This window comes from Rhodamnia argentea, chromosome 11, assembly GCF_020921035.1.
Source record: "Rhodamnia argentea isolate NSW1041297 chromosome 11, ASM2092103v1, whole genome shotgun sequence".
NCBI lineage: Eukaryota > Viridiplantae > Streptophyta > Magnoliopsida > Myrtales > Myrtaceae > Rhodamnia > Rhodamnia argentea.
In genome coordinates this window covers 22572840-22597002 of record NC_063160.1, presented here as the reverse complement: position 1 = coordinate 22597002, position 24163 = coordinate 22572840, and the positions used below count along the sequence as shown (strand labels likewise).

Sequence of the window (24163 nt, the reverse complement as noted above, 5' to 3'; positions counted from 1 at the left end):
TTGTTGATTATTTTATTTTAAGTGTTTACCTTTTATGGATTGTTGCTATTGACGGATGAGAAATATTCATTTTTGCTGTTGTGTTCACTCTCATTTTGCTTAACTAAAAATAAAAAATAAGAAAATAAATTGACAGGTTCCCAAGTACCCTAGAACCGATCTCGGAATCCGTGACGGGGTAGGTTTCGGGTTCCAATGGAATCTAGAACTGCTTACCCCTACTAGCTATCATGAAATCGAATTTTGTATACGGTTTAAAGAAATCTTATATAACAACTTTGATTGAAATCCTTAATTTTTTTTTTTTTCGTATCCTGATTGAATGTCCCAAGAGTTAGTGTGGTGCCTTTTTTAGACATGATATGGACCGAATGGTAAGTGCCATCCGCCGAGTATTTGGTGGAAGGTCAGCCAAGAGCATTGCATGTTGAGTCGAGTTGAAAACTTAAAAATTAAGATGGTCTCCTCTGTTTTTCCGAAAATATATTTTAATTTCATAAATTATTTGTGAACGATGCATTTATTTTTTCGCTCGCTCATTTTTTTAAAGCGATACGACTAATTATTTTTTTTTAGAAATATAGTTTTTAAAAACATTCATTTCTTCACGAAATAAACGCACCCTTGACGAGAAATTTGATTTCTAAGAAGAGCCGGCGAGTAGAAATGTAATCCTCCCAATTTTTTTTCTTCTTCTGCTGACTAACTGGGCTCATCTTGATAAATTTTTTGGTTCACTTTTTCTTTTCCCAAAGTATGGACATGGACCGAATACGGATATTTATTAGCCAAACTAACCCGAAAATATTCATAATAGACGAGTTGAAAGTCTATCTACATGCCCTCGAAATTCATTTGTTCCTTTCATGTTCCCTGCGTTCTTTCTTCGAAATAATCTTAAGGGTATGCGAGCAAAGACCCGGCTACCTAAAGGTGACCATAATCCAGAACAATTTGCATGTAATTTGGGTGAGATTCGAACGGTTGACCTCCAATTCCTGAACTGAAAATCTCCCAAAAGTTCGACCAAGTTGGTCAACCTCGATGGGATTTTGGTGAGAGCGCAAAGCCGATGGCACGTGGACGAGATCGAAGCGCTGGTCGACAAAAGCAAAGTTTGTAATCGAGCTTAACCGCCCAATTAGAGAAGCGTGCAGAGAGCTTCTATGGCGAGGCATGCGCGGACACCCCTGGGCTATTTAAGGTTTCTTGGATTAACAAACGAAAGATTGGTCAAAACATTAAATTAAACTTTGCTTCGAGAGGGTTTTTCGTCCACTGCATTAATGAAACCGAGAGAGAGAGAGAGAGAGAGAGAGAGAGAGAGAAGCTCTATAAGACTGACATGTCCGAATCATTTGCTTTCCTGATAGCGTAGAATGTGTTCAAAGAGAGAATTTGAGGATTTGACTCTCTAAAAGAAGCTCGTGGCCCTGGCTATCCCGGCCTCCATTTGCCGCATCTTGGCTAATTTTGTGAGCCTCATAATTTGCTGGGTTAATGATCATTTCGACCGTACGTGATGGAATATTCTTAAAATTAGCCTCGAAGCTCGGATATCATCCACTCTCTCGTGCCTCTATACAAGAGCAGTCGGTTTCAGGGTGGATCGACTCCTATCTTGAAACCCGGAGCCTGTCCGGCTAGCGTCGATTTCCAGTTTGAGGGAATCGAGAACCGACTTTGCTGACCCTAGAACTGCATCCGATCGGACCGGCCGGTTCACTGTTGGATTTTGCCACAAATTAATCCACTGAGAAACCCATGAAATCCACAGCTGAACAGTGACTTTGCAGTAGACTCAATGACTCATCAATGGGGGGGCTGACCTCATATGGTCAAGTCCAAGAGCATCCCGCCCCATGTTCAGCGTCTAATAGCTCGGCGGAATCAAGAAAAAGCCCCCTGGCCCTCATGCGTTTCTTGGTTATAAACAAATTCAAGAACTACGAGACTGCATCTGTTCTTTCTTTCTCTTTACATTTGAACATGATAAACAAAATTCATGTCGATGTGCATCCACGTGTGCGGCTCTCTTTCTCTTGCAACTCATGAACCCAAAAAAAAAAAAAAAAATCATCAGTTCTGAAGGTTAGCTTTTTTGCACTAAAGTCGCTTTTTTCAAGTTCACTGTGCTTGGACACGACTAATTTTTCACTTTGAAAACTCGCATTGAACGAGGAATTTTACCCTGCAATTTGCTGGTATCCCCTGTTTTGGAATGTCAATCAACTAATAGGTGCTCATGAATGGAGACCAGTTGCATCCGAGCAGTTCATGCAGTTGCTGGAGTCAAGTGATGCAAAGCCGGGTTTATCAAGAACCATACTTGATCGACGCTTTTCTCGACGTGGTGATTCGAATAGAGCGTCATTTGAGTTCGCATTAGCGCGTTAAAACAGGCGCGTCGGCCCGTGGTTGGAAGCTGCGGCTGCTTAGTGGTGTAAGAAAAAGGCCCACCACTTTTCCGGACACTGATGCTTTGTCTAGAGTTTTTAAGCAGGAAACCAAGCTTTGGAAATCAGCAGACTGGATGTGGGATCCTTGTTGTCATTACAAAGGCAGCCCAATCAAAACAGAATAAAGATGCATGAGAACAATGGACAGAAATCTTCGAACTAACAATCATAATTTACATCATAGTACGTGGATTACTGTAACTAAATTGTATTCTTTCAGATATGAAAACCAAATAAAGGACGAGGAATTATGCAGCTAACAAGGCTACAAATGAGCTGCAGCTATAATGCAAGTAGCTAAAGGGAAAAAGGAAAAGGTATCTTATGGTCAGCCAACAATGCAAGTAGCTAAAGATTATTCAAATTTCAAGATCAAGCATGCAGCTGATAAGGCTACAAATGATCCGTAGCCATACTGCAAGTAGCTAAAGGGAAACAAGAAAGGTATCTTTGGTCAGCCAAATGCAAGTGGCTAAAGATCATTCAAATTTCAAGATCAAGAACTTCTCCTTGAAAAATGGGAAAATTACATAAGTTCATGTTTGTGAAAATCATTTCATCGTGGAAAAGTTTGGGAATTATTGGACATCTGGGTTCTCAAATCTCCAAGAGCAGAGTCAATCCTCTGGACATAGCAACGTGTCAGTTGATGCTCTGCTCTCTACACTCCCACAAGGCCGAAACTCAAGTTCCAATCAAGACTCCGCGCCTTAACTCAACCGCCTTTACAGAGCCGGTTAAGGATTTAACTTGAGCTAAGCTGACCAGTGAGTTATTACTGATGAAATTCTTCAACCGAGCGGGCAAGATAAGCAAGAAACTTGTCATTCGCGTGCAAGGGCAAGACATAGGTACATGTAGTGTCGGTCGACAAGGGGAGGTTGGGCATTTTCAAAAGGAGGTAGCAGAAGAAGTTGCATATATATTGCTTGCATAGAAAGCTAGTCCTTTAATGGTGACTTCTGAGTTGGAACCAGAAGCTACAAATACAAAAAAATAATATAGCAAAAGCAAAGGCTAATAAAACGAACCATCCTCTTATTCCAAACCCCACCTGCCCATGTTTCTTTTGCTGCATATAAATAGGAGCAACCCAACTGACAAGTAGGTACACAGAACAGGACAGAACAGAAGAGAAACTCCTTTGTAAAATCTAAGGTCATTTCGCTTTTTCGACTTCCGTGACAGAGAGGTTCTAGAAGTCAGAGGGCATGGCCAAGGAAGCTGAACTCAAGGTGCTTAAAGCTCGAAACTTTGACGTCTCTTGTTAATGTTTCCTGAGTTCTTTCTTGTCGCCGTTCCGACACATTTAGCTATAATGGTCTGAGTGGAAAGTTTGACTTTTCACCCGTTGTAGAAGATTGAGCTGAAGGTGTCTGTTGACTGCTGTGATGGCTGCAAGAAGAAGGTCAAGAAGGCTTTGCAAGCAGTTGAAGGTAAATTAAGTTGGGATTTGCAATGACTCTAGGCCTTGTCATGCCTCTAAATATGTGGAGTAACTCACTTGAGTTTCAGGCGTTTTGAAGACGGAAATTGATCCTTCGCAGCCGAAGGTCACAGTCCTCGGAAATGTGGATCCCCAGATACTGATCAAGAAACTAGCCCGAGTCGGAAAACAAGCAGAAGTTTGGATTCGCAAGAACAAGAATGATGACAGAGACAAAAGAGAGAAGGAAACCCCCAAAACCGGGTCAGAGCCAGCAAAGTGCTCGGAATCAAATGATAAACCGAAAGGAAAAACCAATGAGGCAATCCCCTCTAAAGATGAAGGCAAAAAAAAAGCTTCAAAGAAGAACGAGGAAACAGATAACAACAAAAACAACAGCAGCAGCAAGAGTTCTGCAAACACTGAGGCTATTAAAAACGAGGCTCCTTTTCCTTCAAGACTATCCGAGTCCAATAATTTTATGTATCCAATCCCAGGCATTGTGCAAGGTGATCCTAAGACAAGTACCCAATGCTTTTACTTGGTCGAGCCTCGTCCTATGGGAATCCCATGTTACGCGGTATGCTCGTATATGGCTTCTTTGCCTCCAACAAGTTATGGCCAAGAATATTACTCCCATGAGAGGCGACCGGTACAGATGGAATTTCAGACGCCATTGGCCCGCGTAGGAGACTACTTTGATGACGAGAACACGGTGGGATGCCATGTGATGTGAGAATGACAGACATTATTACAGAAATGAATTCAGAAGAGAGGTGATTTCTTCTGTATGATGAGTTCCTGCGGGGATGACAATCGCTTTGAGGAGAGAGCGAAACTACTACCTTTTGTTAGTCTAGATTGTGGTTTCTTTTCCTTCTGAAGTTGTATACACAGTTATGCAGTTAGCATTCTGCTCTTCCGCTTCTACAACTGATACATATTTTGCTTTCACTCCACGAGCATCATCACAAAATTCACACTGCTGCTACTTAGCAAATAAATCGGGATCATAAGGACCACAGCACATGTCAAGCTTTAGAAAGAAGTACTCGAGCGGTGCTACAGAGTACAAACCACCATCCAGGTAGGAGTCAGGGGTGTCGTGGGTACCATCACCACATTACTATTAATGTTCCTAGCACACAAATCCACATGCTATGCGCACAACCGGAGCGATGTGGAAGGTCGTGGCCCCACTACAGTTGCTGCCGTTATATCAGGCCACTGTTCCATCAAATCGAGCGTGTCGTTCAAACCACATAGCCTTCACACCTTGTGAGTGCATCCTATGTTATAACTTGTCATGACCCGATACGTTTCAAGCGGGTTTAAGGCTCCCACCCAATGAGAAGTTCAAAGTTGTAATCTTCAGGGTAGATCTCTACTTTCTTTTTACTCGTCATCCTGAATGATGGCTGGCGTGGCTAAGGGCATTGTTTTTGGGAGCGTCTAGGCCAGCGGCACTGCCCGTCGGGCTCAACCAACTTTGTACAGAAATCCTCGATGTTTATTGTTCATGAACAAATCTGAACAAGGTTCTATATGCCTGATGCGGAGCGAAGGCCGGGATTGTATTTTTCCATAGGCAGGCCCGAGCTCATCTTGCCAGCTCTTTGGTCAAGTTTATGTCTTTTTACTTGGTGTGTACATCACGACATCCTTTTCAATCCATGGTGGACTTGGGATCAGATCAGGGAATATCATTGTCACTCCCAAAGTCTTGTAGAGCAGAGATTGCTCGCTCATAGTTGAGAGGAAGAGAGGAAAGAGGTCTAAAAGAGAGCCCCTCAAAGGCAGATCTTTGAACCCAGAAAGAAAAGGTGGGGAGTTGACCTTTGACTCAAATTCGAGCCATATGCTGTGAGAGTCCTTTTGAGAGATGAGATCGTAGGTAGGTACTAGCGGCCAAAGATCCAACTCATTGCTTCATTTCTAAGGAACGGTATTAGGAATTCTACTCCGCGTAGAACAACTTTTCAATAAATATGAAGAGAGGGGGAGAGAGGATGAATGCTATAGTGGTATTTTTGTAGTGAATCTCGAAAGTTGTGGTTGGGGAGTTTCCACTTTTGAAGGATTAACTGGGATCGTTCAGTCCCTGCAAGTGCAGGCATCTTGAGGCGGTTTGGGTGGGGTTTCTCTACAGTAGATGCCTGACCAGCTTCAACGAGAAGAGTTCCTTTTGAATTTTGCTGACATGGTGGACTGAGTTCGTGATCTAAAACAACAAAACCTGATCGGAGGAGCCCATTTTACTAGAGAAGGGACCAGACCAGGACCGGTTCTAAGTGGGACTTCTATCAGAACTAGAACTAGAATTACTTGTCTATGCTGAGATTGAGAGATCAGGTTCAGGTGAGGTAAAACATCCAGAGAGAAACTCGGATGAATGCAAGCAAACATCATCAACGACTCCACAACATCTGAAATACCCATTTCTGACTCATTTAGAATCAAGCCATCCATCCATGCTACAAACGCCAGAAAAACAGTGCAGACAAGTAAGAAATGATCTACTAAAAGCATATATAATGAGAGATGTTCACATACGAGTGCGTAAAATTCAGGATCACAAGTGGCCTAAGAAGAGAATCTGCGTGCCAAGAGACTGATCCTTGACTAATACTTACCAATGAAAAAGAAATTCGTGCAGACACCAGAAGGACCAAATGCCCCCCAGGACGTAGGGCCAGGGACTAGGGAGGAATTTTAACCCCTAATACCTAACCCAACCTTTGAGCAAAGCAGGGGTCAAAAAATGGTCTGTGGCAAGAGATCAACCTTGTGGCCATGCAGTAGAAAACAATTTGAAAGTGCAATCAGAATCTTACTCTGCTGGGACTTTCAAGAGATCCTGACCCAATTACTGATATATGTGCAGTGTTTCAATATGTTCAAGAATCTCAATTCAGGAACAATATTTCTGAGACAGTATATTCAGCTCATCACCTCCACACATGTCCAGAAATACAAGATAAGGGCATAAATCAATGAATCGCGGAGCGAAAATAAGGCAGGATGAAAGAAGCAATGAGTGTCCTCTAATTGCATTAGTCTTATACCAACAACATCACTGTGCAAAGATATTACTGATTACTCACATCAAAACTCTCCCCACACCACCTCAGTCACTCTAGCCCATGGAAATTGACCTAGAGCTCTACATGAATTATTTTCTTGGATCTATGCATGAGATGAGTAGTGCATGGAAAGTCATCTCTGTCCTTGCCCATTCAGCAAAACACTGAATCCAATACTTGCCTTGTGCTTCACATTTTCACTGAGCAGACAAGACGAGCAAAATATTTCAGAGGCAAGCTTACATAAGGGTAAACGAAATTCAAACAGCACCAATCGTTGCATACAGCAATGGCTTAACATCAACATTAGTTGCCTTCATTACGATCTCATACAGCTCCATCATTTTATACCATCAGGCATGTGCATGGTAGTATGCAACATTAGAATAAGAACCTCAGCTCATCATCAAGTCACATAGTTGCAATGCCAGGTCAGAATCTCCAAGAGAGACCAGAAGAATCTGGAAAAGGGTAAACTTCTTCTTCTCATAGGCAGGCTTTACATCAGAAGAAGATGATCACACCAGACCACCAGCAATTAGAACTACGATCAACTCGAAATGCAAAAATTCCTATTCAAATTGATCTCCAATGGATAGGATCACAAAAAAAATAGGAGCTCTACATTTCAGTATGTTGATTGGAGCGTGAGACCCAGTATTTGGCAGCCCATGAAAACTCAAAACATAAAAGGTCGGACGCATTACGCCATGCAAACATGTGCGAAGCTGCAATAATCACATTTACCATCAACAGCCATCAGTAACCTCAGTTTCACCAGTCAGTCAAGTCGAATGAATGGGGCACAAATAAATCACTTTCTAAGCCCCACTACACAAGTTAACGATTACTCACTAACCATTACACCCTAAGTATCTGAAGCTTGGAAGAGAATGCGATCGCAACCCAATCAGGCTGCGAGGACGACCACTGCAACTGCTCGATCTCCGCCCCTGCCGTGTAGGCCAGAATCGGGTCTAGGCCACCCTCCACGGGCTGCCCCATCGATGACAGGTCCCAGATGAGCGCCTGCGAGTCGTCCCCAGCTGTGCAAATGTGACAGGAGCTGTGTGGCGCCCAGGCAATCGCGTTCACACTCGCTTGGTGCCTCTGCAGCTCGACGACTGGCATAGTAGGATAGCGGATGTCGAGCACAACCACCTTGGCGCTGTCCATGATGATCGTGGCCATGTAGCGGGGGTCCTGCTTGTTCCACCCGAGCCTAACGAGGGGGGTGTCGGGCTCAGAGCTCTCGTAGATGATGGTCGAGTGCTCCTTGTCACGGAGGTCGAAGACCCGGACGGAGCCGTCGGCCGAGACGGAAGCGAAGACGCTGACGCCGCCCCAGGCGATGTCGTAGACCTCCTTGTCGTGGGCGATGAGCTGGGTGTCAACGGTCTCGCGCTCAATGTCCCAGATGGTGCAGGTGGTGTCGATGCTGGAGGTGCCGATGCGCTTGGGCTCGGCCTCGTTCCAGTCGAAGGAGGTGAGGGGCCGACAGAACTCGCTGTTCTTGTTGCCGTTGAGCAAGGAGCGGAGTTCGACGCGGGAGGAGTCGTCGGCGACGCGCCAGATGCGGAGGAAGTCGCCGGAGGTGGCGAGGAGGTCGGCGCGCTGGCAGTCCTTGTCGGGGACGAAGGCAGTCTTGGTCGGGGGGTAGGGGTGATCGAAGGAGAGGTTGGGGTCGGCTCGGATCTCGCCGGTGGAGTCGTCGAGCTGGACGATCTCGACGCGGTTGGTGATGGCGGTGGGGTGGTCGAGGAGGCTGGCGATGGCGAGGCGGTACTTCTTGTCGCGGCGGACGCTCCAGTTCATGGCGTAGATGTGCCAGGGGGCTTCGTACGTGTAGATCTCCGACCGCTTCTGGTGCTCGTCGGAGACGTCCGGGTTCGGATCGCTGCTCATCCCCATTTTCGTGCTCGAACCGGATCCGAATCGGACTGAACGGGGCTCGATTCGAGCTCTGCGAGGAGCGAGCGATGGGAATGTTTCTCGATAGGGTTTTGAGCTGAGCCGAGGTAGAGGAGAGAGAATTCTCCGAGGAGGATAAGAGAGAGTCAAAATGCCAATGGATAAGGGGCATGGATGTAATTAGAGCGTAAAAGGAAAACAGAGGGATATGATCCGGGTAAACAAGGTGAAGTCTTTTGACCAAAAAAAGAATAACGTGAATTCGCAAACCCTTTTGACCATAAAAAAAAAAAAAAATTGCAAACCCAGTAATTTTTTTTTTCTCTATAGAAAGTTGAACGTGATTGAAAAAACATTTTAAGTTGCGAACAAATTGTAAAACAATCTATACATGTACATAAAAGTTCAATTTGACAATCCTGAAATTCGTTTAAAGTGAAAGTCATTTCTTTCTCCATATTACAATTTGTTTTTTTTTTTTCCTTCTTAGCGGGTAAATTGAAATGCCGATAATCAATCTTTGCATTTCTTCTTGCTTCCCTGAATTTTAGTTTATTCCCGACTCAAAAAAGTCATTTGGAATCGATTGGGCAAGCCTTTTAAGGTTCATTTAGGTCCCGATTTGCCCTCATTAGCAAATGGTGTATAGCTGCTTAAATGCAACATTTGCATTGGGACTCTGGATTATCGTAACTGTAATTCCAAATTGTAAGAGAAATGAGAGAAGGAGATGGCTATGTTGTAAATGCTACCCCCATCGAGAGAACATAACAATGGAAAAGGCTTGAGCATGGAGCTAATCGAATCGACCCGTGAGCGGGCATACCATCTAAATGACCAACAAGCAACCGTGACCAGCTGAAGCTGATGGTGAAAACTCCCTGCAAGAGAAAATTGTGAAACATCCTTCGATATAAGGACACAGCATCACCCTGTCTTCATCATCTATTCCCAAGTATATTGAAATGCACTCGGGTAATAAAGGAATAAAAAGCTCGGTCCTTTTTCGCAAGTTAAACCCATTTCATCTGTCCTGCTTTTGGGTCCACACCCGGAAATCACACATGGAAGTTTTAAGTTGCAGGTAATACATGATAAAAACAAAAGTGGGTGAGCGGTGCAAGCCGAGGATCGGAGCGATCTTGAATCTAAGTGGTGAGGGGCTAGCCAGAGAATTCGCAGTAACGTCGTCAGTAGCTTCCCAGAATCCTGCACTTACCATTGCCAATCATAGTATCATATAGCAGCCCGCCACAGCAAAAAGTTCGCCCTTCGCTTTAATCAGAGTCCTCATAAACCTCTCCATCGTCAGATAAGTCGTCAAAGGATCTTATGTCAAGCTGGTAGCGAAGGATGCCGCCGATCCCACCAAACCCTCTGCAAAATTGTGATCCCTCCTGGGATTTGTTGGTGACGAACTCCAGCGTGCAACCATATTTCTTGTATTCATTGGCAAACCACTCAAGCAGTGCCATTTTCTCCTGAACTTCCAACTCTGCCGAGGTGGCTGCATCACGGAAGTTACTCTGATCGGTCTCTTGGTCCTTGTTCAGGTGCTTGATGATGATTTCACCTGTCGTGCTGTTCTTCAGCACATACCTATTGATATCCAGGTTTTCCCAGACAATCAGGGTTTCAACAGCACCCATTTCCAGCGCCTTCAAAGTGTCGTCTACACCAAAGACATATTTTCCGGTGTCCTGACTAATCTCCTCAAAGTATTTACCAATCAAACGTTTCTCCTGTATGAACTTCACATTTGACAGAATCTCTGCAGAAAGCTCTATGGCTTGATTGAAACCGTTTTCTCCACCATAGGAAACATCAACAACATTCAAAATCTTGGCTTGCAGACGAGGATCAAACATATCTGACTGGCTAAGCTCTGTCTTGAAATCAGCAGAACCAGCAAGTATTAGCCCAGCAACGTTCGGTTGACTGGTGGCAGGATTGATGAAAAACTGTGTGGCAAGTTCTGCCGTCTTCCTTACATAATTGTGTCGTTTCTCCATCCGAAGACGAGCAAAACGAAGAGCTGACTGCCCTCCTCTTCCATGCTTTTTCGGTAGGTCCACTGTGAACTTATGAAGTACCTCCCTAGTGTTCCCACTTAATGTTCCAAATAGAGTTCCATTACCATCCATGACAATAAACCCAAACTTATCATCAGACTCCAAGAGTTCATTCAAAGCTTCAGTGTGGAATTTGTTGTCACAGAGGTATAATGATGCATTTATAGGCTTAAAAGGCTCGAAGTCAATTGTCACCTTCTTTTCCTTGCCGTCTTCAGTTACAATTGTTCCGGTGTAAAGCACCAGCCCGTTAGGAGGAACTTTGTTATACAGTTTCAGCCTTTGTTGGGCAGAAGTAATGGCACCTAACACAGACTGTCTGTTGACTCTACTCTTAATGTTTGAAGCAGTTCCAAATTCATCACCTAACATCTTGGTTACTCGGGATATTTGATCACGAGGGGGCATTATAAGAGATATCATGCTGGTACCATTGCCTCTGGCAGATTCTAAAGCCTTGATCAGTTTCTTGATCTTCCAGATTTCAATATTCTTATCTGACTCACTGTCTGCCATTGCTGGTGAAGGTAGTTACAATGGGACAGCAATGTAGCTGCATGAGATTAGTAAAGAGCAACAAACAAGTCAAATCCAGGAAACTTGTTGATCATACAAAAGGAAAGAGAAAATGGAGCAGCACATCGAGTAGAAATCTCATGAAAAGGGGAAAAAATCTTGATTGGAAAAACCCTAAACCATCAGTATCCTGAACAAGTTATATTGAACACAAAACTTAACATGTATCTATCCAAAAGAACTATTTGTGCATTATCAAATAAGAAGTGACAACTCATTTTGGCACTGTGCAAATATCAAAAAGATTTTGTAACATGGCAATTATCGTAAGAAGGAATGCATATGTAATTTCTGTGGTTAAATCCAGAAATGAATTGAGAATGGTAGAATAGTTATATAACAGCTGGTAAAATAGTTGAAATAAAATAGCCGCAAGATATCTATTGTATGTCCTCTCATGGGGTCAAGTGAAAAAGGGCAGTCGAGGTCCACCGAGCAGATGCAAATGTTACCGTGTTAGACATCGAGGAAGAGCCTTTCCATAAGATAAGCCACTAGTCCAAACTGTATGATACCAACTGATATGGATGTAAAATCAAATCCAACATCCCAGAAGAAAAGCTTGAAGGAAAAGAGCATACAAATATTTCTTTATTTTGAACCGTCACCCCCAAAAGAATAACAAAACATGGTAATAAGGGGCAGGCTAATATGTGCAGTTATCTTCTTCACCCATTAAGTCACAACCCTTCTTGTGCATAAGCATCAATTGGAAAACCCCACAACCACATGAACCGTGGATCTCCTCGACGAAAGACGCCAACAATAATAAAGTAGAATTCACGACTAGTCTGCGCATAAGATTGCATAAATGGTAGATGGCCTAGATTATTCCATCCAATATGCCGGCTATCACAAAATATAATATTAAGAACCTAATTTACAGCCAGGTCCCCAAAAAAACAGCAGAAAAGAAGTTATACATGTCAATGAGCACTTGATTTTACATTTGGAAGGAACGAAACAAACGACCTTTTGAAGGATCTGAATCTTTTCTCCAATCTGCTCTGGTCTAACTTAGTCGATTATGATCTACATGTACCAATTTATTCTAATGTACTTTGTCTAGATTAGACTCCTTCTCAGTTCTTGTATATTCCTCGGGTACTTGAACAGGTATCAGCAACAAAATTATTTAGCTTATAGAAAAAAAAATGTAAGCGTTTTATATCAGATCATCTCGATTGGATCGACTTAATTACGAATTTTCCATCAGAGGTCAGCAGTCCATCAAATTTGCATAGCCATTTCAAGCTGGGATTTACCCAGTACAACAACAGAGAAGCGACGGAGATCTAACAAAACGACCCCAACGCATCAGTTGTCTCTCCACCTAACGCTATCCTAGACTCCGAAACCGGATCGAATCATGTAAACCAATCACGGACTTGGAATTCCACGTAGAGTAAGCGATTGACTCCGAAGTCAACGCATCTCTGATGCACTGAAAATTCAAATGCAGAAGACCACCCCAGGACGGCGTCGACATAACAACACTAGAACAGAAATGGCGGTGTCGTCGGCAAACGCTGTCGCGCCCGATTCAACGAAAGAAGCGATCAAGATCCGAGCAAATCGAGCTCCGCGAACCAACAAATCGAGTCAAAGGCCAAGATGGAGCTTAAAGTAAGAGCGAACCAATCTTGAGCCAAAAAAAGCACAAAAGAAATGGCGTGCGAATGCGAGAACAGACGTATTTAGATAAGCGGAGGAAGATGCAACTATGGAGAATCGCGATGGATAGTGCTCCAGATACCTGCAAGATAGGAGCAGTCGGATGGAAGGAGCTAGGGCTTTTCAGTACCGCCGCGGAGCTCCGCCTTCTCGAGACTCAAAGCTGTTACCCTAGTGGTTCGTCGTCTCCTCCTCGTCGTCGTCTTCTTCTTCTTCTTCTATGTCCAGCTAATAATGCTCCGGGCCCACACTACGCGCCCATCGTCTTCCTCTTCCTATCCCTTCTCTCTCTCTCTCTCTCTCTCTAAAAGATATTTGTCGGTATCTATTTTCCTGCTCTAAATTCGGATTTTGTCATTTGATACTTGAAAAAAAATATCTGGGGGAAAATACTTTGTTTTTCGGAGAGATTCTTGGAGAGATAACTGGCTTAAATGCAATACTTTAGGAGCATGTTTGATAATAATTTTATTCTCGAAAATAATTCCTGTTTGAAAATAATTTTTTTTCTAATTCTATTCCCGAAAACAAAGAAGTAGATTTTTTTTTCTTCTTTCTATTCTAAATCTATTTCCTAGCCACCGATGTGATCTTGAGAAAAAAAAATTGAACTTACATTATTAGATAGATTTCCTTTTTTTTTTTGCACTCGGAAACAAAAGAACAGGAATAAGAGAAACACGAGCTGTACCAAACGGGCCTTGGGTGTTGATGATCTTAAGTATTAAAAATAAAAAAGGGGAACGGTTATTAATAATAATTGAGAATCGATAGCTTAATGTGATTATCTTCTTACCGAACATTAGAAACGATCATTATCGACTTATTTTATCAATGTAACGGATTAAATTATAATTTTCATGTATTATACTTCAGTTGAACGAAATAAGTAACCATTCCCTTACTTACTAGATTAACTATATTTTTTACTTCATTCTATCTAAGGACTAAGGCTATTAAATAAATTTTAACCTTGTTAATACTGAACGTTTAGTTTTCAACACTTAGGCCCCAACTTTGATAGTCTTGAACTTGCTTACTTGCAATAACTTTAAATGTCACTAAGCTTTGGTAGTTTCGAGATTACTTTTTCACTTTGGAAAATTACCGAGAAAGCAAAAAAAAATACAAATCCTCGATAAAAGAGAATAGAGAATTTTCAAAATAATTGGTAATTTCTTTACATGAGCAGTAACTTGGCAAAGAATCGTGCTTTTACGGATGTTAGATTGAAAGAAATATATTTGTTTCATGATTATTTATGTATTATATGGTGATTCACGCATTGTGCGGGTTGCCGTGCAAAGTATAATTAAAATGGTGCATGAAGAATAAGGCCGTGATGATATTATGAATTGTTTTTTCGAACTATAAAATTAGTTTAGTCCGCAAGTTCAAATTGGCTTGTGCATAGCGAGGGCTGCTCTCGCTCGCCATGCACGAGCAAGATGGATCCTTGTTAGATTCGGGTGAGGATCATCTCACCTCTTGTTGGCCTCAAGGGCGGCCTCACCCAACCCTAGTAGGTGGCCGGCCACCAATAAGAAGGGAGGGCGAAAAAAAAAAAGCAAATGGAAAAAAAAAAGCAAAAATAAATTAACAAATGGTGATAATGTTTTTAGTCAAGCTTTTATTTGAATTAATAAGAACACTTTCGATTTTTATTTTAAATAATCTCCTATTCATATATATATTATTATTTTTTTGAGAAAATGAGGCGTCCCTTATTTGAAAAATTTCCCAGTTTTATTCCTTTTAATTGCCCATGGCATCGTGGAATTTGCTTCGCACGAGTACACCCTTCACTTCCCGACAAGACTCGAGTTTGTGGTGGAGCGTAGAAGCTGGGAGGATTCTGGGAAGCACGTTAACAGTTGAAGGAGGACGACGATCGGAAGGTGGGTCTGCGATGGCTTCTCTCCCGTCAACAACCTTCACGCCAGCGACCTTCTCCTCCGCCAAATCGCCGTCATTGGCGCCGAGGACAGTCGCATCCTTGGCGGCCAATAAGTTCTCCGCCTACCCATCTCCGTCGTCTCTTTCGCCGCGCGCGTTGACCGTCGTGGGCAACCCGGTGCCTGGGCTCAGGTCCAGAACCAGCGGGACCTTTCGCTGCTTCGCTTCTGGTATGGGACCCCTTCGTTCCCCTTTTTCGTTTCAGTCCTCGATGATTGATCAATTTTGCATCGAATCGAGTGTGTTCGTTGGAGGAGAGGGTTTTGGAATGGGCTTTTGGTTTGCGAAGTCGATTCTTAATTTAGCTAAGCCAACGTGTTGAAAGCCATGCTGATTCCTGATGTTTCCTGACATTCTAGTTTTGATTAAGTGACGATCGATTTGCGCCGTTCTTTAAGAATGTTGTGTGTTCACAAACACAGGAGTGTGGAAATGTTGATCTTTTCAGATGAAGGTCGATAGTGGGAAAAACAGAAGAAATGGGGAAAAGAGTATTACGAAGAATTTAGAGGGTATTGGCCTGGGCCAAGAACTTTCTGTCGATGGTTGGGAGGCGTGAAATGTGAAGAACGACCAATGTTGTAGTTTATTGGATTTTTCCATTGAAGAATGCTGGGTCACAGTTTACCAATGAAGTTCGCACTATTTGTTCGATATGTACTGGCATGTTGTTGCGACTTCATCAAATTTGGTTCGCATGACAGTGGAAAAGAGCGATCATATTTACAGTACTTGGAAATAGGGCTTAGGCATTGGGTTTGATGGCTGGAAGCTGCTGTGATATTTGAGGGCTTGGTATTAAATTGTTCGAAGGGGGAGTAGTGGTGACTATAACGGTGAATTTTCTATCTGTGGCGCTTTATTTTGGGAGAAACGTCAGCTTCACTAATTACGCATCAGTTGTGCTTACAGTTCATAACTGAACGGAGGGTGCAAGCTACACTGATTTCGTGTCAATTGTATTTGCTCTTCTGTAGCATTTTTACAGAATGAAAGAACTTCTCTAACTGTTAAGTGAGCTCCATCCATGTGAAAAATCATCATAAGATTGCATTTACATGATTTGTGATGATTTATGGAGATCCCAAGTCCTTAGGCTAGTTAAATGTCCACTCAAAACTTTTTCGCAATTTCCTGTGGGAGCCAGAGTATTTAAGTGTTCTTTTTTCCTCATCTTCTGTTTCTATTCTTTTCTTTAGAAAAACGAATGTCTGATATGTCTCCTTTTGCTCGTCTATGTATGCAGTATTAACTCCACAACTCAAGAGTACACTGGATACAGTGGTTAATTCGCACAAGGTGGTTTTGTTCATGAAGGGAACTAAGGATTTCCCTCAATGTGGGTTTTCAAACACCGTTGTGCAAATACTGAGGTCCTTCAATGTACCTTTTGAAACTATAGATATTCTTGAAAATGAACTACTCCGTCAAGGTCTGAAGGAGTACTCCAGCTGGCCGACCTTTCCTCAACTTTATATTGAAGGAGAGTTTTTTGGAGGGTGTGACATCACCGTTGGTAAGTTTAGATATATGGTTCCAGTGGAAAAATGATTCAACTACTTTCAGCTGTTCCTATGAAAATCTGTTTAATGGTTTGCTGTTATCATACTATTCACACACTTCTTTCACTACTTTCATGTAAGATCTTTGCAACCTCCTGATGGTTATTCTTGGGACTCTTCCTCACTAGATGTTTTCACGGGTACAATTGTATCATTGGTGGTTTCCATTTTTCTGCGGTTCACTATCGTTGAAAATGACATAATACCTCTTGATGCCTAATTTATCAGTAAATGCTTCTAAGTTACCAACTGACTTATCTGTGCTAGAGAAACAATAGGAATGACCTAACCGAAGATAGTTTTCATTGTTGGACTTTTAATAAATGTTGATGTGAAATTCCAATCAACTCAGTTTCTGATTGTCACATGAAGGACATGGTAGTATAGCCTTCATTAGTCGTTGTTTGGTTATGAAAAATGAGGAAGGGAAAAAAGAAGAAGGGGGGGGTTTCAGGAAGGGGGAGAGAGAGAGCGCAATGTGGGTTGAACTTCTTCAAAGCTCTGGTGCAGTAGGATGGTCACATTGATGCCAGAGGAACCTCTATAAGGGGATGCTGTGGGAAGTGACTTCACACAAATCACCCTCACTGACCATGACCAAATCCAGCGATCTCTCTACCGGAGGCTCCTCTACAGATAAAAAGTCTGCATAAAAGATTAGTTAGCTCTACGGTATCTGAACATACAATCTTTTCACGGTCAGGACGTTATAATCTGGATAATTTCAACTAAAGGAAATTTCGCTTGAGCCAAGCACTGAACTGAAGTTAATGAATTTGGCTGCTAAGTGGAAAGACATGGTCCAACTGGCTGGTGTCTCATCAAGGCTTTCCATTCCTTTGGATAGATTTTTCATTATTCCGGAGGATTAAATCTTTTTATTTCTGATCAACAATGTTTATGGATGAAGCATCTAATACTAGCCGTATGTATATTAATTCTGGAATGCAAGCTGTTCTTTATGACTGTGAGGTGACATTTATGCGGGTGTGCGTCGACTTGCACGTGGTAATCCCATAGGTCGAATGTCAGTGAGGACTCAGCTTTCAATTCTGCCCACTGGTAGTTGGTCGGGTTGGGAAAAGAATTAACGATCGTTGCTGATTTGAAATTTATGCACGTCGTGACGTATCCGCTGTCTGGTGTCGGTTTTGATCATGTTATTATGCCTTTAAATTCTAGCCTCCATTATCTCTTGAGAAATCACTTTTCCTACAGAGGCATACAAAAGCGGGGAGCTGCAGGAACTACTGGAGAAAGCAATGTGCACCTGATGTGCTCTTTGATTCAGGAAGATTGATATTTGTTGGTGGGATGCGGAAGTTTCTGAGGATTTGCTCTAGGATGCCGGAGAAATTTGTATAGAACATCTCATTGTTGGATGCTTAACTTTACATGTAAAATAACTGCTAAAAATTTGCCGTACGCCCTGTTCAATCGCATAGAAGCTGGGTGCTCCTTGAGGATCTGCGACTTCGTTTCTGATCATACGACGATGATTGTCGGTATTTGTTACTGCTAATCAGGATGCTTCTATACATGGTTGAGGATGGAGAAAAGGCGACTTCTTGATATGTATTTTCCCTCGTTCAAGATCATCTAGATATATGGTTCCAAGGACTTTTGGAAGATTTTACATTTTTCTGCGAAATGGTGATAGCCCATGAGAAGCTTGCAAATGTTTCTTTTAAGAAGAAAATTTTACTTACTCGAATTCAATCTCTTGAGAATGTCAAGAAAATGAAGATGCCAAATCAGGCTCTTCAACCAATAAGATCCATTCCGACCAAAAAAAAAAAAAACAATAAGATCCAGATTAGCCAGTGCTAACCGTCGCTTCTTCGTTCAGAAGTGCTCATGCGATTATTTGTCTGTGCCTGTTTCCCAGGGGAGTGGCTCAAAATTAAGCCCACAATTTTCGAAGTAGACCCATTTGAACAGTAGGGACATGATGCGTAGTTAAGCAGTCCAAGTTAAATTTCATTGTGTTCATTGCATGAAGGGTTAACTCATTGGTATGTGAGTGACAGACATGTGGCGTCTGTGTTAATCTTCCTATCCCGTTTTGATATGAATTTGATAAGTTTTAAGAATCGATTGAACTTTTTATAAGTTCTAAGACTCAATTGCACATTCATGATATGTTTTATCTTAATTTCCTAAAAAAAATCCTGTACTTTAGGTTTAGTGTCAATTCTATTTTGAACTTTTTTTTATCTCAAAAAAATCCTAAATTTTAGGCATATTCTCAAATCTACCTCAAACTTAATTTTGTCTCACAAGAAATCTCAAATTTTAAGTTCGGTTTCAAATCTATCTCGAATTTTATTTTTTCTAGAAAAGGCCAACTTTCAATCTACTCTCCAAATATATCCCCATGGCCTAGTTCCGACTTTGATGTGACATTTTCACATGAATAATAAATTCATATCGGAAAGGTGACATGTAAAATTACCCCTAAAATGAAATCATTTTGAGATATGGAAATAAGATATGACTAACGTCGATATTTGGACATAGCATTAGTGGGGGTAGACTTGCAATTAAAGTAAAAATTAATGATTTTTATCTTAGACAAAAAAAAGAAGAAGTTAAGGATAGATGCGGAATTGAATCTAAGGTGTGGGATTTTTTCTTAGGTAAAGAAAAGTTCGAGGCATATATTTAGATTGGATCTAAAGATTGGGATTTTCTCTAGACAAAAAGAAAATTTGAGCCTCCACTTAAAGTTTGAGTGGCCCGTAAGTTTTAGAATCGTGCAATTATATCAATAAATTAATAACTTCTCCCCATACGTTATGGGCCAACGTGACGCAGATCAGCCGGTTATCGGAATTGGCCGGCGCTGGACGAGAGCCGTTCATCACAATGGGAAAGGATCAAAGGAGACAAGTCGACCGATTGGTGGGGGCCCGCCGAACCGAAGCCAAGCCTCTGTACCTCAGGTTCGGATTCGGAACCTGGGAAGGGCGAGTCCCCCCCGCTCGGCAACCCGTCCCATCCGGTTTAACCTTTTTTTTTTAATCCGGTTTAACTTAAACGTTAATATAAAAACCGTTACGTGGGGGATGGGGAGCTACAATCATCTCGCGGTTCGATCGACTCGTTGGTTTAATAGGGTTTTTGCGAATCTCGCGAGAGAGAGAGAGAGAGAGAGAGGGAAGATAGGATTCATTTCCCCTCCTCTGCAAGTTTCCTCCTCGTTCCCCTCAGCTCGTCAGGTATAGTTCCGATCCCGCCTCGCTATCCGTCTCGCCTCCTCCAGTCGTTCGACGATTTCGGAGCTCTCTCCTTCTTCTCCTAGCGATTCGATTTTTCATTTTCCTTTTTTGTTTACAGCTCGAGCTCGATTTTGCAGGCATGGCTTCGAATCCGGTCAAGGACGCTCCTTCCGGTGAGCTTCTTGATTGCTTCCGCTTTTTTCTCTCTGTCTCTGTCTCTTGTTTTTCCCTCCTCGGTTTGACATTGATTTCGGTCGCGATGGTTTTGCGCTTTTCCGGACTGATTGTCTGTGACGAGAGTGTCGGCTTTGTTGCTGCTTGGTAATTAGATCGGTCTTGTCTTCGATTGGCGGTGGGGATCTGTTTTGTTTGGCGTTGTCTTTGCTGAGGTATGGCATCGGGAGGGCCCTTCGTGTGCTTTGTGGGGGATGATTTGGGTGGAGTTTGGTGCGAAACAGAAGGCAATTGAGCTTGCTGCGTGAGGTTTTTCTGTGTCTGGCTGGGGAGTGAAAATATCAGCTAGTTGATCCGCAGAGGAGATGCCTTTAGTCAGTCAGTCAAAGATTACGAGCTGCTTTGTTAGTTCTTGCTGTAATGAAAATTCTAATGGGAGGAACATGCCGATAATGTTAATAGATTTTATGAAAGTGCTTCACTGGTTTAAAGCTTCCCTTAACTTTCTGGTCCAACTGAGGATAAACCCTATCTCCTAAAGTAACCGGCTTAAGAAAAGTTGGTCACCTGAAATTTATACTGAGTGTCGGGAGAGGTGCATATGGGGCTTAATGTGAAGTTTTCTTTCTATGATAAATTCATGTATTCCTTTTCTTCATATAGATGAGAAGGTTGAAGTCAAAGCAAATAGGCCTTCTGCATCTGAGTCGTCTGAGGGGCTGGCACAATCAGGGCAAGCTGTGGCTTCTCCTCTGCCAGGAGTTGATTTTGGTGCAGCCAATCCATTTGACTTCTCATCTATGTCCAACCTGCTCAATGTATGTATTTTGTACTTTCACTCATTATTTGTCTAATCTATGGTGATCAGACTACTTATTTAAATTATATTAATTTCTGCGGTGTATAAGTCGTGACTTCAACGTGATGTCAACAATTGAAGTGTGTGCTTGATTTTAGATGAAATAACACCATTTATGGGTATTGCCCAGACCCAGATTCTCTTTTCCTTCTTCCCTGAGATGTCGGGTTTCTTGATCTCCTTTTTCACTGGTTGATTTGGAAAACTTGCCTCTTTGTCCCATAGAGGTCTTCTTCATAAAATGCTATTGATGATTATTAGCATGATTTTGCAGGATCCTAGCATCAAGGAATTAGCTGAACAGATAGCGAAGGACCCTGCATTCAACCAAATGGCAGAGCAGCTTCAGCAGACTTTTCAAGGTGAAGAAGAGGGTATTCCTCAGTTTGATAGTCAACAGTACATGTCGACCATCCAGCAGGTCATGGATAATCCCGACTTCATGTCCATGGCTGAGCGGCTTGGTACTGTACTGATGCAGGTACAATGTGCTTTAAGTTCTTTTGTGTGGTCCTTATAAAGAATGTTAGGAAGGAAAGGTGGATAATATTCTCTTTATTTCTTAGGATCCTGCCATGTCTAGCATGCTTGAGAATTTTTCGAATCCATCTCAAAAGGAACAGATTGAGGAACGGATGGCACGTATCAAGGAGGATCCTTCGTTGAAGCATATTTTGGAAGAAATAGAGAAGGGGGGTCCTCCTGCCATGATGAGGTCACCACTACTAGAGCTTTCATGTTTTGGCTATCCAACTTAAGTTGTGGATAAAGCTGTTGCTGTATTAACTTTTGTCCATATGTGTTGCTTTAGATATTGGAACGATAAAGATGTTCTGCAGAAGCTGGGTGAAGCAATGGGACTCGCAGTTACAGGAGAAGCAGCGACTTCTGCTCAAAATTCTGTTCCAGACGAAGAAGATGATTCAGCGAATGATGACGAGCCTATAGTTCACCGAACTGCTAGTGCTGGTGATGTGGAGGTATGGCGTCAATCGAAGCTGCCTTATGATTTTTTTAAGAACTATTGTTTGATCAAAAGACCAAAAGAGTGAAATAGTGATTCCTTGGCAGTCGAAGGGATTTTCCCAAGAGATGGTTCACCTGCAGGGCACTTCTCTTTTCAGCCTATGTACAGAAACTGAAAGACTTAATTTTGTACCAGGGTTTGAAGAAAGCACTTGCTTCTGGTGCTGATAAGGATGAAGTAGATGCTGAAGGAAGAACAGCATTGCATTTCGCATGTGGATATGGAGAGGTATATAAGCAAAAAAAAGGTTTATACCGATTGACCGAATTTATGGGTCTGTTTGGTTTTTTCGATTCTGTTGGTGCAACGGGCGTTTTGCCCTTTTTTGGCAGTTCAGTTCAGTCGCAATGTTCTTCAGGAATAAACTGAACTGCCTAATCTAATCCGTTTTTTCTATCTATTTATTTTTCCCTTTGTCCTTGGAGTGAAATAGTCTTTAGAATGGTCAAATAGTGTCGGAACAGTGAGCCCATGGCAGAAATCGGCATACATTGGCTTTGACAAGCTATAACATTGATGTGAAAGGATTTTCCCGGTCTGTACCTCTTAGATAGTATATTTACAGTTCCAGGTATGAAGCCAACAATCACAAAGAAATTGAGCCCATTTTCACCCTCGAGTCAGATAGTTTTGATGTGGTTTGGGTTACTTCTCCAGATCGGTTCAGTTTGGGTGGAACCGGTCTGATTGTTTCTGTTTGGTTCTAGACCCTATTAGGTTTGGTATAATTTACAAGTTGCTCAGACATGAATCATCTGTGGACCTATTAAAACCAGAGGAGACCGAGGACTTACTTTGCCAGACTCGACTAAGTAAAATTTTGGAAGAGAAGTTTTATCAGTATATGTGATTTGCAGGAGAAGTGTGCTCAGGTCCTCCTTGAAGCAGGAGCGGGAGTCGATGCTCTGGATAAAAACAAAAACACTGCTCTCCACTATGCGGCTGGCTATGGTAGGAAAGAGTGCGTGGAACTTCTATTGAAGAATGGTGCTGCTGTGTAAGTCCAACTACCCCGTTGAATATGATTATGTGCTTTATTGCTTTTAGTCTCTACCCTTATATGTCCTTTATTGCGCTCTTCGTCACTACAGAACCCTGCAGAACTTGGATGGCAAGACTCCTATTGACGTCGCAAAGCTGAACAACCAGCATGAGGTACTAAAGCTGCTCGAGAAGGATGCTTTCCTGTAAAAAAAAAAAGATATTTCCGCAGCAACTTGGCGTGCTTGGTTTCAGTACATGTCGCTTTCCGGGACCGTTGTAGCTTTTGTTCAGCATAAGGGTTCCTGTCCTCCATATATTGAGGTCATATTTGCTGTTTTCTATTGTCTAAAATCCAATCACAATCTCATATGCCGTAGCTAGCAAACAATGTTTCCATAGGATGATTTGTGGGAGGTGGGTTTATTGGGACGGTGCAGTGTTGTTGGTGCCTTTATTTTTCACCTGGCAAGTGTGGGCAATGATGCAATAATGTTTATCCCGTCGTGGCTTGGGAGTTCTTTTCGCGTCCTTCGCCTGAGTCCCTACTGGAGTTGGTCAAAATAGGCCTTGGTGCTTTCATTCTCCAAGAAGATTATGCACATTCACGGGGAATGGACCCCGGTCATCACCTATTCCGAATGTCAGGGTCGAATTTTTTGACAAAAGAAGCAAAAAAGCCGTCTCATTTGGTTGCGATAAAATGGGAGGTTGAAATTGTCGATTCATCCTCGTGAGTCTTGATTATCTTCAGATGAGAGATTTTGGATCCCTTTTCAAGCCACTGAAACTTCAGTTCTTTCTATTACAGTGAGTTTACTGAATGTATTCGTGTTTAGCTGGGGTTTTCTCCTTTTCCTTTCATGGAGTTCGCATTTAAAGTAATTGCAATGCATATAGTCCTAAGTTTCTTTCCTTTTTCTCAAACTATAAGAGTCGTAACTGGCACGGATGCGCAATTGCACCTGATTTTGCTCCCGAGTTCATGATGTGAATCTTCCAGCAACTCCGAGAGAAATTATTCACAGCATGGTGGGTACAGAGGGAATGAGCATTGCTTGGAAATTGGAATTCCCTCTCCTTTTACCCATGTGGTTTGGTTGGGTTATAGAGTCGTGATTCCATTTCCATCTGAAACCAAAATATTAGTTGTGGAATTGATTAATTTATAAATCTGGATTG

General features: G+C 42.3%; 6 protein-coding genes across 8 annotated transcripts in view; 4 read left to right on the top strand and 2 right to left on the bottom strand.

The window, feature by feature from the left end:
- The window catches only part of LOC115756815 (ATP-dependent DNA helicase At3g02060, chloroplastic), a 121485-nt gene that overhangs the window by 78679 nt on the left and 18643 nt on the right, over positions 1–24163 (top strand). The gene's annotated exons all lie outside the window — the stretch shown is intronic.
- Positions 3580–4804, top strand: LOC115756828 (heavy metal-associated isoprenylated plant protein 35-like). The gene is made up of 3 exons (XM_030696787.2): positions 3580–3694; positions 3817–3895; positions 3975–4804. Exons 1-3 carry the CDS (start codon positions 3671–3673, stop codon positions 4619–4621), a joined length of 750 nt encoding a protein of 249 aa, XP_030552647.1. The 5' UTR covers positions 3580–3670; the 3' UTR covers positions 4622–4804.
- LOC115756825 (WD repeat-containing protein LWD1) lies at positions 7427–9035 on the bottom strand. The gene has a single exon (XM_030696784.2). The coding sequence runs from the start codon at positions 8877–8879 to the stop codon at positions 7830–7832; it is 1050 nt and encodes a 349-aa protein (XP_030552644.2). The 5' UTR covers positions 8880–9035; the 3' UTR covers positions 7427–7829.
- LOC115756822 (eukaryotic peptide chain release factor subunit 1-3) lies at positions 9859–13440 on the bottom strand. 3 transcript variants are annotated; one of them, XM_030696779.2, is made up of 2 exons: positions 13284–13440; positions 9859–11504 (listed from the first exon to the last, which is right to left on the bottom strand). In XM_030696779.2, the coding sequence occupies exon 2, from the start codon at positions 11465–11467 to the stop codon at positions 10157–10159; it is 1311 nt and encodes a 436-aa protein (XP_030552639.1). In that variant the 5' UTR covers positions 11468–11504; positions 13284–13440; the 3' UTR covers positions 9859–10156. The 3 variants fall into 3 exon arrangements, with proteins under 3 accessions (XP_030552639.1, XP_048127927.1, XP_048127926.1); XM_048271970.1 differs by lacking the exon at positions 13284–13440 and adding an exon at positions 12109–12133; XM_048271969.1 differs by lacking the exon at positions 13284–13440 and adding an exon at positions 11746–11828.
- On the top strand, positions 14980–18141 carry LOC115756829 (uncharacterized monothiol glutaredoxin ycf64-like). The gene is made up of 3 exons (XM_030696788.2): positions 14980–15327; positions 16404–16673; positions 17938–18141. Exons 1-3 carry the CDS (start codon positions 15111–15113, stop codon positions 17991–17993), a joined length of 543 nt encoding a protein of 180 aa, XP_030552648.1. The 5' UTR covers positions 14980–15110; the 3' UTR covers positions 17994–18141.
- LOC115756824 (ankyrin repeat domain-containing protein 2A-like) lies at positions 19772–23483 on the top strand. Its single transcript, XM_048271971.1, has 10 exons — positions 19772–19940; positions 20059–20113; positions 20778–20932; positions 21248–21454; positions 21540–21688; positions 21785–21953; positions 22136–22228; positions 22858–22997; positions 23092–23317; positions 23362–23483. Exons 1-9 carry the CDS (start codon positions 19788–19790, stop codon positions 23189–23191), a joined length of 1221 nt encoding a protein of 406 aa, XP_048127928.1. The 5' UTR covers positions 19772–19787; the 3' UTR covers positions 23192–23317; positions 23362–23483.